General features: G+C 36.7%; 4 protein-coding genes and 1 pseudogene across 5 annotated transcripts; 4 read left to right on the top strand and 1 right to left on the bottom strand.

Moving 5' to 3' along the window:
• Nucleotides 1-10: 10 nt before the first annotated feature.
• Nucleotides 11-2,917, top strand: LOC106424704 (annotated as a pseudogene).
• A 958-nt stretch (nucleotides 2,918-3,875) lies between these two features.
• Nucleotides 3,876-4,259, bottom strand: LOC125597784. Its single transcript, XM_048772316.1, has one exon. It carries the CDS (start codon nucleotides 4,257-4,259, stop codon nucleotides 3,876-3,878), a length of 384 nt encoding a protein of 127 aa, XP_048628273.1.
• Nucleotides 4,260-4,840: 581 nt separating this feature from the next.
• Nucleotides 4,841-6,276, top strand: LOC106424694. The gene has a single exon (XM_013865451.3). It carries the CDS (start codon nucleotides 5,092-5,094, stop codon nucleotides 5,917-5,919), a length of 828 nt encoding a protein of 275 aa, XP_013720905.3. The 5' UTR covers nucleotides 4,841-5,091; the 3' UTR covers nucleotides 5,920-6,276.
• An 890-nt stretch (nucleotides 6,277-7,166) lies between these two features.
• Nucleotides 7,167-8,928, top strand: LOC125597780. 2 transcript variants are annotated; one of them, XM_048772310.1, is made up of 6 exons: nucleotides 7,167-7,277; nucleotides 7,631-7,905; nucleotides 7,989-8,144; nucleotides 8,243-8,301; nucleotides 8,377-8,530; nucleotides 8,602-8,928. In XM_048772310.1, the coding sequence occupies exons 2-6, from the start codon at nucleotides 7,651-7,653 to the stop codon at nucleotides 8,674-8,676; spliced, it is 699 nt and encodes a 232-aa protein (XP_048628267.1). In that variant the 5' UTR covers nucleotides 7,167-7,277; nucleotides 7,631-7,650; the 3' UTR covers nucleotides 8,677-8,928. The 2 variants fall into 2 exon arrangements, with proteins under 2 accessions (XP_048628267.1, XP_048628268.1); XM_048772311.1 differs by having other exon boundaries at nucleotides 7,203-7,277; nucleotides 7,636-7,905.
• Nucleotides 8,929-9,932: 1,004 nt separating this feature from the next.
• Nucleotides 9,933-12,438, top strand: LOC125597779 (proteasome subunit beta type-7-A-like). The gene is made up of 9 exons (XM_048772309.1): nucleotides 9,933-10,083; nucleotides 10,189-10,344; nucleotides 10,833-10,974; nucleotides 11,056-11,152; nucleotides 11,238-11,307; nucleotides 11,394-11,498; nucleotides 11,588-11,686; nucleotides 11,918-12,005; nucleotides 12,159-12,438. Exons 2-9 carry the CDS (start codon nucleotides 10,201-10,203, stop codon nucleotides 12,233-12,235), a joined length of 822 nt encoding a protein of 273 aa, XP_048628266.1. The 5' UTR covers nucleotides 9,933-10,083; nucleotides 10,189-10,200; the 3' UTR covers nucleotides 12,236-12,438.
• Nucleotides 12,439-12,705: the final 267 nt, after the last annotated feature.

Raw genomic sequence — 12,705 nt, 5'->3', positions numbered from 1 at the left:
GGCACTCACTTCCCCTTTATATACTCTTCCAACGATAGCAAACTTCCACACAAACTTCTCTCTTTTATAATATTTGTTTCTCTCTCGTTCTTGTTTAGAATAATGATTTCGTATTCTAATAATCCTTTTGTTTACACTTTAATATTCCTCCTATCAATCGGCAACACGATAGCATTCTCTTCCAGTTCGTCGCCTCATACCCAAGATCCGAATCTAGTAGTTGATGAGGTCAACAGGTATGGTTTATGCTATAACATTGTTGCTTTTGTAAATATAAAACGCTATCGTGATACAATTGTTTATACAATGTAGCAGTTAATTCCATAAACGTCTGTCACTTCTTTCGTTCACTTGTAAGTTGTAATCATGGTACATCACATTATTGTACACAAAACCCAATAAACAAATATTTTTGTAATCTAAGCTTTAGATTTGTTTTTTTTTCAACCAACTGTTAACTAAACTTAATTTTGGTTCACATTGAAGATTCTGTGAACTTTCTGCAAACTACTCACTCTATATTTGCATTTTCGATTCATCTAAAATCAAGAAAACCTTTTCGGAGAAAAAAACATTTCATATTTAACAGTACTATCTAGCTAGCTAGCTATTTTTTATTTAATTGGTTTCCCAAGCTACCTAGTGCCTACTGTCTATAACTATATACCAATTGTGGCCGACATTTTTTCCACAACTACCATACTATGTTCACATTTAAATAGATCAAACTTTACAATTAATACGAATGTTTGTATATTTTCTATATTTGTTTGTAGGAGTGTATTCAATGCATCAAGGAGGAGCCTGGCCTACCTATCTTGTAGAACTGGAAATCCTATCGATGATTGTTGGCGTTGCGATCCAAACTGGGAGACTAACCGCCAACGGCTAGCCGATTGTGCTATAGGGTTTGGCAAACACGCTATCGGAGGCCGCGGTGGCCGAATTTACGTGGTTACAGATCCGGCCAACGACGATCCAGTAAGTCCTAGACAGGGAACCCTTAGACATGCTGTCACGCAAGAAGAGCCTTTATGGATCATTTTCAAGAGAGATATGGTCATTAGGCTTAAGAAGGAACTGATCATCACATCATTTAAGACCATTGATGGTAGAGGCTCAAGTGTTCACATAACCGATGGACCATGCATCAAGATCCATTATGCAACTAACATCATCATTCATGGAATCAACATCCATGACTGCAAACCAGGATCAGGTGAAACAAATATAGACTAGTTTGCTTGATATATATTGGAACCAAAACTTCTTTATAAAACATGCTAATTAATATATTTTGTGTTTATAGCTGGGATGATTAGAGATGGTCCACGTCACACTGGGTGGTGGATCAAATCAGATGGAGACGCAGTGGCGATATTTGGAGGGAAGCATGTGTGGATCGACCATTGCTCGTTCTCAAACTGCGATGATGGTCTGATAGACGCCATACATGGTTCGACGGCTATAACTATATCGAACAACCACATGACGCACCATGACAAGGTCATGCTTTTAGGACAACACACAGGACAAGAACATGCAAGTCACCATTGCGTTTAACCATTTCGGAGAAGGGCTCGTTCAAAGGATGCCACGGTAAGAAAATTACATTTTTATCCCTCATCGCACACACACATAGTCTCGGTGATATATAGAAGCTTGCGTGCGTGGTCCGAAGCACGCGCATAAAGAGTTTGCATGTGAAAGCTTGACTTATAGAGTCTGCAAGAAGTCAGCAAAAGGAGAATGAGACTTTTTAACTCACCACCATCGATCACATCACTATATGGCTATATATATGCTATAAGATTTCTTTCATTAAATGACATATGAACAAAAATGATACCCAAAAAAGCAAATCGACCATTAATTATACAGATACACATTATTGATTTTCATCTAATTCCAGACGGTTAGATGAAATAATTTAATTGGTTTGTGACTTTCAGTGTGTTTCTAACTATGCTTAGAAAAAGTTAATACTACTAATTACCTTTTGAAGATTCACGCTATTGGACCTATGCATGGATGAAAAGTTAATTAAAATCAGTACGAAGAAGCTTTAAATATATAACTTGAGATTTTTTTTGTTATATCATGAAATGAAAGTGCTAGTTATAGTTGAATATGTTATTAATATTTAGGGTTTTATAAATAACAGGTGCAGGCATGGATATTTCCATGTTGTGAACAATGATTATACTCACTGGGAAATGTATGCCATCGGTGGAAGTGCTTCCCCGACGATATTCAGCCAAGGAAATAGATTTCTCGCTCCTAATACCCGGTTCAATAAAGAGGTACGTTGTTGTTAATTTTCTATAATTTGAAATGTTGTTATTTTACGAAATTTAACACGTGACAGTTGACCCGAGCATTTAGCTCAAGGGTTTGTAGTTTTGTATGCATGTTAGGCGATTGTTCAAAATTAAACTGTGGCATGTGTTTAGTTTAATGTTGTAATAATATATAGGTTACAAAACATGAAGACGCACCCGAAAGCAAATGGAGACATTGGAACTGGAGATCGGAAGGGGATATAATGTTGAACGGAGCATATTTCCGGCAATCCGGTGCTAGAGCTTCATCAACTTATGCAAGAGCTTCTAGTCTAAGCGCGAGGCCATCATCGCTTGTGGGTTCCATCACGACGACGGCAGGAACACTAAGTTGTCGTCGAGGTCGTCGCTGTTAATTATCAGTATAACAATGATAATGAAATCGTTAAGAGGAAATAATTGTTTATGCAATGGTTCGTGTGTTCTAAACTTCTAATTAATGAATGGTAAGAGGCTTCTTTTTGTTTTAAGTTTTCATTGTAATGTTAAAAGTATAATGCGTCTGCTATGTCTCTAGACATTTGCGTGAGATGATTTCTAAATTTATATTAATATAGTTTGTGTTGTTTTGTTAACCAAGAACTTCTTGGCAAGAAGTTAATCTAAGCATAGAAATTTTTTTACGCCCATAGTTTCTTCAGATCGAGACCATAATATATTAATTTGGTTTTATTTATTTCTGTCTTTGATCTTTCCAACCTTTTCTTTAGATGCCTATGTGGGATACCAGTAGGCAGTAGTCGAGCCATCGACTCAAAATAAACTATTTTAGTTTTATTTTACTACCCCAAAAATCTGGCTAATGTTTAACTAGTGACTGCAGTAATTTTTTTTTTTTTATCGTCAACTATACAGATTCATATTGACTCTGTAAACCAAACCGGGTGATCTGCATCCATGTGAACGACAAAAGACAGTTGCTTCTTAACACTGCGTGCTAAACTATCCGCCTTTGAGTTTTGCGAGTGACTGCAGTAATTATTAGTAACAAATATGACATGGTAAGAGATCGAATTGTCTTTAGCGATTTAAGGAAGAAAGTCCAGTGATCAATTTATCATAGATAGCGCGGTGAAGTCATGCCTAGAAATGTCATTGATATTTTGCGTTGACATAAGAAAAATTCACTTTAAGGCTATAAAAAGTTGTCGGCCACTCGTGAAAGGGCACGCTATTTACGTCCAGTTTTCTAGACAGGACACATTTTTCGGGGCTATAATCATTTGATCTTCGCTATAATGCATGGGTGCATATGGCTAATTGTAACTCAGTAACTATAGGATTGAGCTTGATACATGTTTGTCCTCTTTATGATCCTGATAGTTGATATAATTAATCTTGGGTAACCTGTATTCCACGCATTACGCATACTTAGCAGTTAGCATTTTAAATTTTTTGTTCTTGAAAACAATGTAGCAAATGTAATTATGTAGACAAAACAAAGTACAGTTTCGCCATAGATTCCAAAAACATCATAAAAGTATTACATGAGTAGCCGAAATTAAAGGACATCGTTTGGTCTTCTGCATGTGTTCAAAAGAAAAATAAGCTGGCTCCTCCTACCGCAGCAACGGCAACGGTTGTAAAAGATATAGAGGCAGGGCTAGATGGCGAGTTATTGACATCCATATCCGATTCTGGTTGTGCAAGAGAGTCATCTTTTCCTCCGCCGGGGCTAATATTGGGAAGGTAATCATCCACCACCTGGACACCGCCCGGTGCAAGTTCTAAAGGGATTTCGTAATCGGGGTTATCTTGAGACGGACCAAGGCTATCTATCAAGCTCTTCGTAGCGTTGTCTGCTGCTTTTTTGGTGTCAACAACAGGTTGAAGTTTTTCAGCAACATCAGCTGCTAATGTTGCATTAACGATTGTTAGAATTACGAGGAGGAAGACTAAGAAAAAACGGCTTGCCATGGTATATGTATATGTGTGTTGATGATTTTGATCCCCTGGTCTCTTCTATTGAATGTTTGCGGTATATTTTCAAATGGTATTTACAATTTTTTTCCGTGAGGTTCAGAGAGCAGATGATTGATTAAACTTGTCAAGGAGAATTGAAGAGAAATGGGAATGGAGATTTGAAATTTACTTGTAATGAAGATGGACGTATTATGTTCAGTGTTTTATTAGGCTATTTTGCTATTTAAGGTTAAGGTGTTTGTTTTGTTCTCTTTTCTCTATAAATAAAAAGATATGGTTTTTGTAACTATTTATAGGATATTGTTTGGGTATTCTAACTAGTTATTCGTTTTCAGATGCATGTATCTGATAACTGAAAACAATCTATTTATCAGAAGCTAATTATTTGTTGTTAGTATATACTTTACCTTGTTGAGTTAAATTATATTCTCCGTTTTTTTTCCTTTCTGGTAATGTATACTTCTTTTTTTTGGTCAAGCAGTAAGTTCTACCTTCCTTACTAAGTTTTATTTGGATTTTCCTGTATATTGTTTGTCATTGATCTTCAGCAGTATTGGAACATGTACTAGCCAACTGGAAAATGGACATAAATTACTACTAGTATAATAGACCCTTTTAACCATAAGCATTTAATGGTCATTATAACCACTTAGATCACGTACATGATCATATTAATCATAAATTAACACAAGCTAAACATTTTTATTACAACATCAAATCCTAACCTCCGTACTATGCACGAATTCCACTGAACCTGAGTGCATGCAAACCTTTTTTTTTGTGCAACAACATGCAAACCTTTTTTTAAGGAATCAAAAAATATTAAATGAAACGAGCCTTTTTAAGTGTAATAAGAAACACAAGAGTAACATTTCATCATATGAAGAAGAACCATGCAGCTGCGATGAGAACAGATCCAGAGATAGAGATCTCAAGCGACGAGGCTCTTCCCGTCGGGGCTGAAGCTTCGGGGCCTTCACTGGTGGGTCCTTCATCAGGGGACGACGACGGAGACATGTCTGGTGTCGGAGACGGCGGAGAAGATGCGGATGGTGAGTCGGACGAGCTAGTAGGACCTTCAGACGAGCTTGTAGGGCCTTCAGACGAGCTTGTAGGGCCTTCGGACGAGCTTGTAGGACCTTCCGATGAGCTTGTAGGACCTTCGGATGAGCTGGTAGGACCTCCGGTGCTTGAGTCGGGGCTTGGAGCCGGAGTTTTGGCTGACGAAGATTTTGGAGCGTTTGTGGGGGCGCCACCACCTGAAGATGGGGAAGCGCTTGGAGTGGCGGAGGAGTTCTTCTTGGTGGTGGTGGGAGCAGAAGCCGTAGGCGGCGAGGTTGGGGCGGAAGCGGTGGATTTTGGGGATGCTGCGGCGGGTTGTTTGGGGGATCCTGCGGTGGTTGGTTTTGGTGATCCTGCGGCGGGTTGTTTGGGGGATGCTGCGGCGGGTTGTTTGGGGGATGCTGCGGCGGCGGGAGGAGTGGGTGAGCTTTTGTTGGCGTTGGCTTTAGGCGCTCCGGCTGGTGTTGGAGGATCAGCGGCGAAGACAGCGGTAATGGCCAAGACGGTGACGGCGAGAGATAGGAGCGTAATGGTCCTTGTCATCTTTATATGTGAATGTGAGATTTTCTTAAATGCGGTAATTAATTATTAAATTACTTACTTTTTTTATCTCTTGTTTGCTTAATGGCAATGGTGAAAAATATAAAAGGGAAGAAAAGAGATATAGGGGATTTAACCGAAGTTTCAGTTGACCGGGTCCATAGGAGCTTGTCTTGGAAAATTTTATTGGTTTCATCTTTTGTTTAGTTAAAGAGAGAACATGTGGTGATGGTAATTTCCACTTTCAAAAGACAATTGAGAGAACACGTGTCCTGTGTCCAACGTAATGAGACTATGTGAGAGTGAAGATCATATTTAAGTTTAAATTTAGACAGGAAAGTGAAGATTAGTTAGCATGGTGAGATTGGTTTTACACTAATTTTCTTCAGGTCTTTCTCAGCGTTTTGTAGTATCCACACAGTTTTATTTTAGTTATCATTTAGAGTAAAATACTTATTTCAGAATAAGTATCATTTCTAATTTCAATACAAAATATATTAGTTTTATATTTAATCTATTATTTTAATAGTTAGATATATATATATATTAATGTTTTTATTTTAAAAATATATAAAATTAAATATTTTTTAATATGTGTGGCTGCATAGGTTCAAAACGATAATTAAATTGAAATAGAAAAAGTAATAACTAATTACTTCAGATTCATAATAGGGAAATACTCTACGATATCACTAAAAAAGTTTGTTACAAATATACTCTAAGGATCAAAGTGACAAAAATGACAAAAATATTTTATTAAAAAGGTAAATATACACTTATACCTTTAGAGTTAACTAATCCAAATTTTAGGATTTAGAGTTAAGGGGTGGAGATTTGAGATCGAGATTTAAATTTTATAAATAAAAGATAAATATTAAAAATTTGAATATAAATTTTTTAATAATAGTTTCAAAAAGTATTTTCGAATTATAAAATAAAAATTTGAAAAAGATAATAAAAAAATTTCGGAAAAAAATTATAATAATTTTTTTAATATAAAAGTTCGAATTTGAAAACATATAATCTAAAACTAGAAAAAAGATTATTATTATTATTTTTTTATTTTTTTTCTATATATCTAAAGAATTATAATTTTTTTACCTTTTAAATGAAATATTTTGGTCATTTTTTTTCTTGTGATCTATTTTTGTGATCAAAACTTAGAAAATAGTTTATCTCGAAGAAATGCCCTTCATTATAAATTAAGCTAAAAAACGTTTTTTGTAATAAACTGGGCTAATAAAAAGGCCCGTACAATTGGAAGGCCCAAGATAGACTATACTGACGTGGCACAGACACACAGGTGTACTTGCCTTAAGAGTTTGGTCTCCTTCTTCTTCTTTATTTTCGGCTTCCCCGTCGAATAAACGATCTTCTCCTGTTTCAGCGACAATCGCTTCGAATTCCTCGGTAAGTTCTCGTCGAATCCCATCAAAGGCACATCACGTCGCTATAGAGATACCCAATACTCATATGATCCCCGTAATTACATTAGCTTCCTCGTAAAAATTCTGAATTTAAAACTCTGTAACCGAAAGTTCCAGATTGTCGTTCATACACACATACTGTTGTCTGAATATCTTACTCTGTATTTATTATTACACGCTTCGTTGCCTTTATACAATCTTCTGTTTCAAACAATAGTCAGAGTTGGAACTAAATAGCTTTTAGCAATGTTCGAATAATGTTCGAGTAGTCTTGTGTTGGTGGTTTTATATTCAAAGTTTCTTTTTTTTTAATCTTCATGTGTGTCTGCTTACCAGTTCAGTGTCTACCAAAAGCTATGCCCAAAAGAGGAGCAGAAGCGCCTCCTTCGTCTGAAACCCAAAGAGTCAAACCTGCAGACTCTTTCGGTGATTACAGATCTCAAGTAGCTCAACTCTTGTCTCAAGAAGAGAAGATCTCGCTTCGAGATCAAGAAGCCACTATGAGTCATTCCAACACTGCAATAGGAGCTGGGATGTCACACCTCAAGAGAGAGGATTTGAATGTTTTGTTAAGGCAGTGCGTGAGGGATCTAACTCCAGAAGTTAATGAGGTTATTATACATACATCAAAAGTTCTACTCTTGTTATAATATCGTATTGATGATAAGAGTTATATGCAATTTGGGAATTGTAGATGCATTTGCGTGCATGCAGCATGAAACGATTCTCAGACAAGGCAGCCAAATGTGATGTTCCTGCAGACTCTGAAGATGATGTGACGAATCTTCTGTCTAACCCTGATATTGTCAAGAAATTAACCTCCCGGTATTCAAATGTTCTTCTTCATGAGGTAATGCACTTAAAGGATGTAATATATCATATTATCATGTGTTCATGCGAGAAAATGCTAATAAATTTTCTGTGTGTTTGGTTTTGCCTTTTGAAAAGCTGGATGATATGCAGCAGCAACTCGAGAACATCCTTGATGATGTAGTGGCTACTTGCAGGTATATAGTCGACTATTTCATGTACAATTGAAACATCCTTCTTTAATTGTTACTTATTGAGGTCTTGTGAAAAAGGCCTATGAGTCGCGGCGAAAAGTTAGATCTTCAGAAAGCAATCATGGAGTTACCTGGGGGAAACCGTGACCGTGTCGCTGGGATAGTGGAAGAACATTGCAGAACGTCTGGAAAGGAATTTTCAGACGAGGTTATCGCCAACTTGGATCAGTCGGTAAGACACATAGTTAATAGATTGTGGTCTGTAAGTTAAGGTGGAAGATTAATAGCATTTGTGTATTTCAGGAGGACAACACAATGCTATGGAGATTGCATTTCTATGTAGGAGCAGTCAAGAATGCTCAGAAGCTCGCTCGCTAGCTGCCTTAGGCTGTATACATATGTTTTTTTTTGTCAACATATGGTTATGAGATGTTGGAATGGTGTGATGGGCTGTTGACTGTTGAAACCGGTCTTGAATCAGCAGTAGTAAGAAGTCCTTTATGGCCGGTTTGATTTACACACTGTTTTTTTTCCTCATAAACTGGCTTAAACCGGTTCTGGTTTTGCAAGACTTTGATCAAAGATTAAATTGGCTGGTCAGATGATTTTCCTGGTCTAGTAATTTTTAAATGGATGGTGTACATGTTCTTCAGTGTCTTGTTAAGCCATCTTCGTGATTAAGAACACTGATTAGTTACTTAGATGATTGAAGACCGGATGAAGTGTTGGTCTACCTCAAACCATTCAATTTACATGATTTATAAGAATAGAATACCTAACATAAGAGATTACTAGATTTTGACCCGCGCTTTCAAAGCGCGGTATCGTTTCTTTTTAAAATTCCATTTAAATTAATAAATATTTGTCTAATTCATATTTTAATAATTTTTTTTATTTGTTTATAGTCAATTTTTATAATATTGTCTTCTTTATTTTTTTAATCATTATTAAAATTAAAATGTTTGTCCTATATTATCCTACGTAGATCATGTTGGTTTGTTCGAAGGTGTGGGTTTGAATAGGAAACCGGTGTTACCTATTTATAATATTGATCGGATTCAAAGCAAGATGTTAGGTTTTATCAGAAATTTAGGGAGAAAGTTGAGTGATCTTCTCTTTAAAATCGAATCTTTCTATATTTTAAGATTAGTTTTTGTAAAATTCAGTTACCATGTCAAACAATTAAAATATTTTTTTGTGTGTTCCTCAAGTTGGGGAATGTTCTTTTTATTTGATTTGATTCCGTAAATCTCTGAGTACGAAATGAGATTTAAAACGACTTAATGGGCTTAAAAACGAAAATGTAAGTAGCAAATTGGTTAGGCTTTTCATTTTCGAAAAACATTTAAAACAATTGAAAAAGGAAATTGAATGTTTTGTAATTAATAGGAAAATTCAGGAGCATATTCATAAGAAGTATTCTGCTTTAATAGTATAGATATATAAAATTGTATTTGCCAAAGATGGTTTACCTCAAAAACCATTCAATGTTGAAGACTAGACAAGTTAACTATTCTAACCCCATTAGATTACAACTAATAAGTAATAACCGTCTATAATGGGCTCAAATATAGAAGTATTGATAGATGGGCTCAAGAACAAGGAATAAAGGCCCATCGGAATTGGAATCTCAAGTGAAAATAGAAAGACCACAAGGCCCCTGGAAGGATCTCTGAAAAGGTTAATTGGAGAAGAAGAAAACAACTCTTTTCTTTATAATTTGCTCTTTCCTCTCGTCTTGCATCTGTTTTCCCCTTCTGATTCAAGCGAACCTCGTCGGCCAAGGTAAATAAATCTCTCTCCAAGTCCAGATTTTTCTTTATCTTGATTCTCACACTTTCTGGGTAATGGGTTGATGTTAAATTTACCTTTTTATCCATGTTATTGTAGAATTTTGGGAGAATGACTCAGTCAGGAGTGGATGTACCGCCGAAGGGTGGGTTCAGCTTCGATCTGTGCAAGAGAAACGATATGCTTATCCAAAAGGGTCTTAAAGCTCCCTCCTTTTTGAAGACCGGTACTACCATCGTCGGTTTGATCTTCAAGGTCTCACTTTTCTCTCGCCTATACTTGATTGTATCTAGCCTAATTCTATCTAGTAATGGAATCTATTTGATTATAGCCGATACCATTTGTTTCAAGATTAGTTGAGTGAGGCCTATGACTGAGCCATTTTTGCGACTAGATTGCTTTTTTTTTTTAATTAGCTCTGCCTATCCGTTCGTGTAGCTTAGAGCTTTAAACATGTGGAGTTGTTTGTGTTCTTGTGATATTACTGTTTGTTTTAATAAATGGTTTTGTGGTGGTTAATAAGTGAGAGATAAAAGCAAACCATCATTGTGACTTTAGCTGAGCCCTTTCAGCGACTAGATTGCTTTTTTTTTTTAGTTAGTTATGCGCCTGTGTAGTATAGAGCACATCAATTAAACATTTGAAGATGTGTGTGTTCTTGTGCTATCATTTATTGCTTTTTTTGGTAAATGGTTGTGGTGTTTGTATTAAAGCTGATTTGATTATCCGGGGGTTTTGAATAGGATGGTGTTATACTAGGCGCTGATACACGAGCAACTGAGGGACCTATCGTTGCTGATAAGAACTGTGAGAAGATTCACTACATGGCACCTAACATTTACTGCTGTGGTGCTGGAACCGCTGCTGACACTGAAGCTGTCACTGGTATGACTGATTTTTGTTTTCCCCTTTTAAGAACTCTCATCTAATTTGATGTTGATGCTTCGTTTTTATCTCATTGTCTAGATATGGTCAGCTCACAGCTGAGGTTGCATCGTTACCAGACTGGGCGAGACTCTCGGGTCATCACTGCTTTGACCCTTCTCAAAAAGCATCTTTTCAGGTAACGTTTCTTCTATCTATCTATCTCCTTTATAAACTCAGTCTTAGAGAAACGTAGATGACTTAACTATCCGAACTTTATCCAGCTATCAAGGTCATGTCTCAGCTGCTCTTGTCCTTGGTGGAGTCGATATCACCGGGCCTCATCTGCATACCGTAAGTTTAAATAGATGCTATCTTCTGAGAAGAGATTTTATTTTGTCTGTTGTTTATTTATGTTACTTTTTTGACTTGATGCACAGATATACCCACACGGTTCAACTGACACTCTACCATTCGCTACAATGGGTTCTGGTTCTCTTGCTGCTATGTCTGTCTTTGAGGCAAAGTACAAAGAAGGTCTAACTGTAAGTAGTCGGAGGAACATTCATCTTTCAGTTTCAAGATGTGTTAGTTTCTGCCTTCTGCTTGATTTTAATGTTACGATATCCTTCAGAGGGACGAAGGAATCAAGCTGGTGGCTGAAGCCATATGCTCGGGAATATTCAACGACCTGGGTAGTGGTAGCAACGTGGACATCTGCGTGATCACAAAGGTCTGTCTTTGCCAGCCTGATACCTCTGTGATTAAATAACAAAACTTCTTATGGTTAGAATATGTAACTTGTAATGTATCATATCATACCGTTGAACCATGAAGAACCCAAGTCTTTGGATTACCATTAGATATATGCAAAACACCCCTGGCTTCAAATCAATTTCTTTTTGCGTTAGCTTTGTCTTGTTCGTTGCTTGCTGAACTTGTTGTCATTGTATTGGCGATGCAGGGGCACAAGGAATATCTCAGGAACTACATGGAACCAAACCCAAGAACCTATGTCAGCAGCAAAGGCTATTCATTCACCAAGAAAACCGGTAAAGCTAATCTCTCTCTTTACTTGATCAAACACAACATGATTAGGCTCTTAAGAGACCCCTAACAGAACTCGCATCTGTCTGAGACAGTCAACTCTAGCCTATCCTTTTTCTGACTTCAGTATATTTGGTTGATTGTGTATTTGGAAACAGAGGTTCTTCGCACGAAAATCACCCCATTGATGGAGCGAGTTGAGATTACAGAAGTGGGTGAAGCTATGGAAGAATGAATGAATCTCTCAATTCTCTGCTTTTGTATTCATCTTTACCAAGTGCGTATCTTAGTGTGCGTGAGACATATTAGTCTTGTCTTTCTTTACCAATGTTGTTGAAGGATTATCCAAAATCTTTTCTTACCAATCTTAAGGATTTCAGTGCTATTAAGACTTCGAAATTTCTTTGTTTGGAATCTTATGAAACAAATTTTCTAAAAGTTAACTCGTTTAACTTTGGTTTGTGGACCAAAATGGTCTGCAGATTCCAAAGTAAGCAAAAAAGAAGTGTTCTCTCTTATACTTTTGGATCATCCTGAGTTTCTTACATTGTCATTCTCCTGGTTTGCCAGTAGTCTTTGTTTCTCCATTCAGAAGTCATAATTTCATTATACAAACACATGCTTTCTTTTCACTGGTATAAGTATAACAAGTAACTGATTATGTCAGCTGAAACGGTCTTTGAAACCAAAAATATCATTGCAGAA

This window comes from Brassica napus, unplaced genomic scaffold (genome assembly GCF_020379485.1).
Source record: "Brassica napus cultivar Da-Ae unplaced genomic scaffold, Da-Ae ScsIHWf_153;HRSCAF=280, whole genome shotgun sequence".
NCBI classification, from domain to species: Eukaryota; Viridiplantae; Streptophyta; class Magnoliopsida; order Brassicales; family Brassicaceae; genus Brassica; species Brassica napus.
This window is presented reverse-complemented; position numbering and strand designations above follow the sequence as displayed.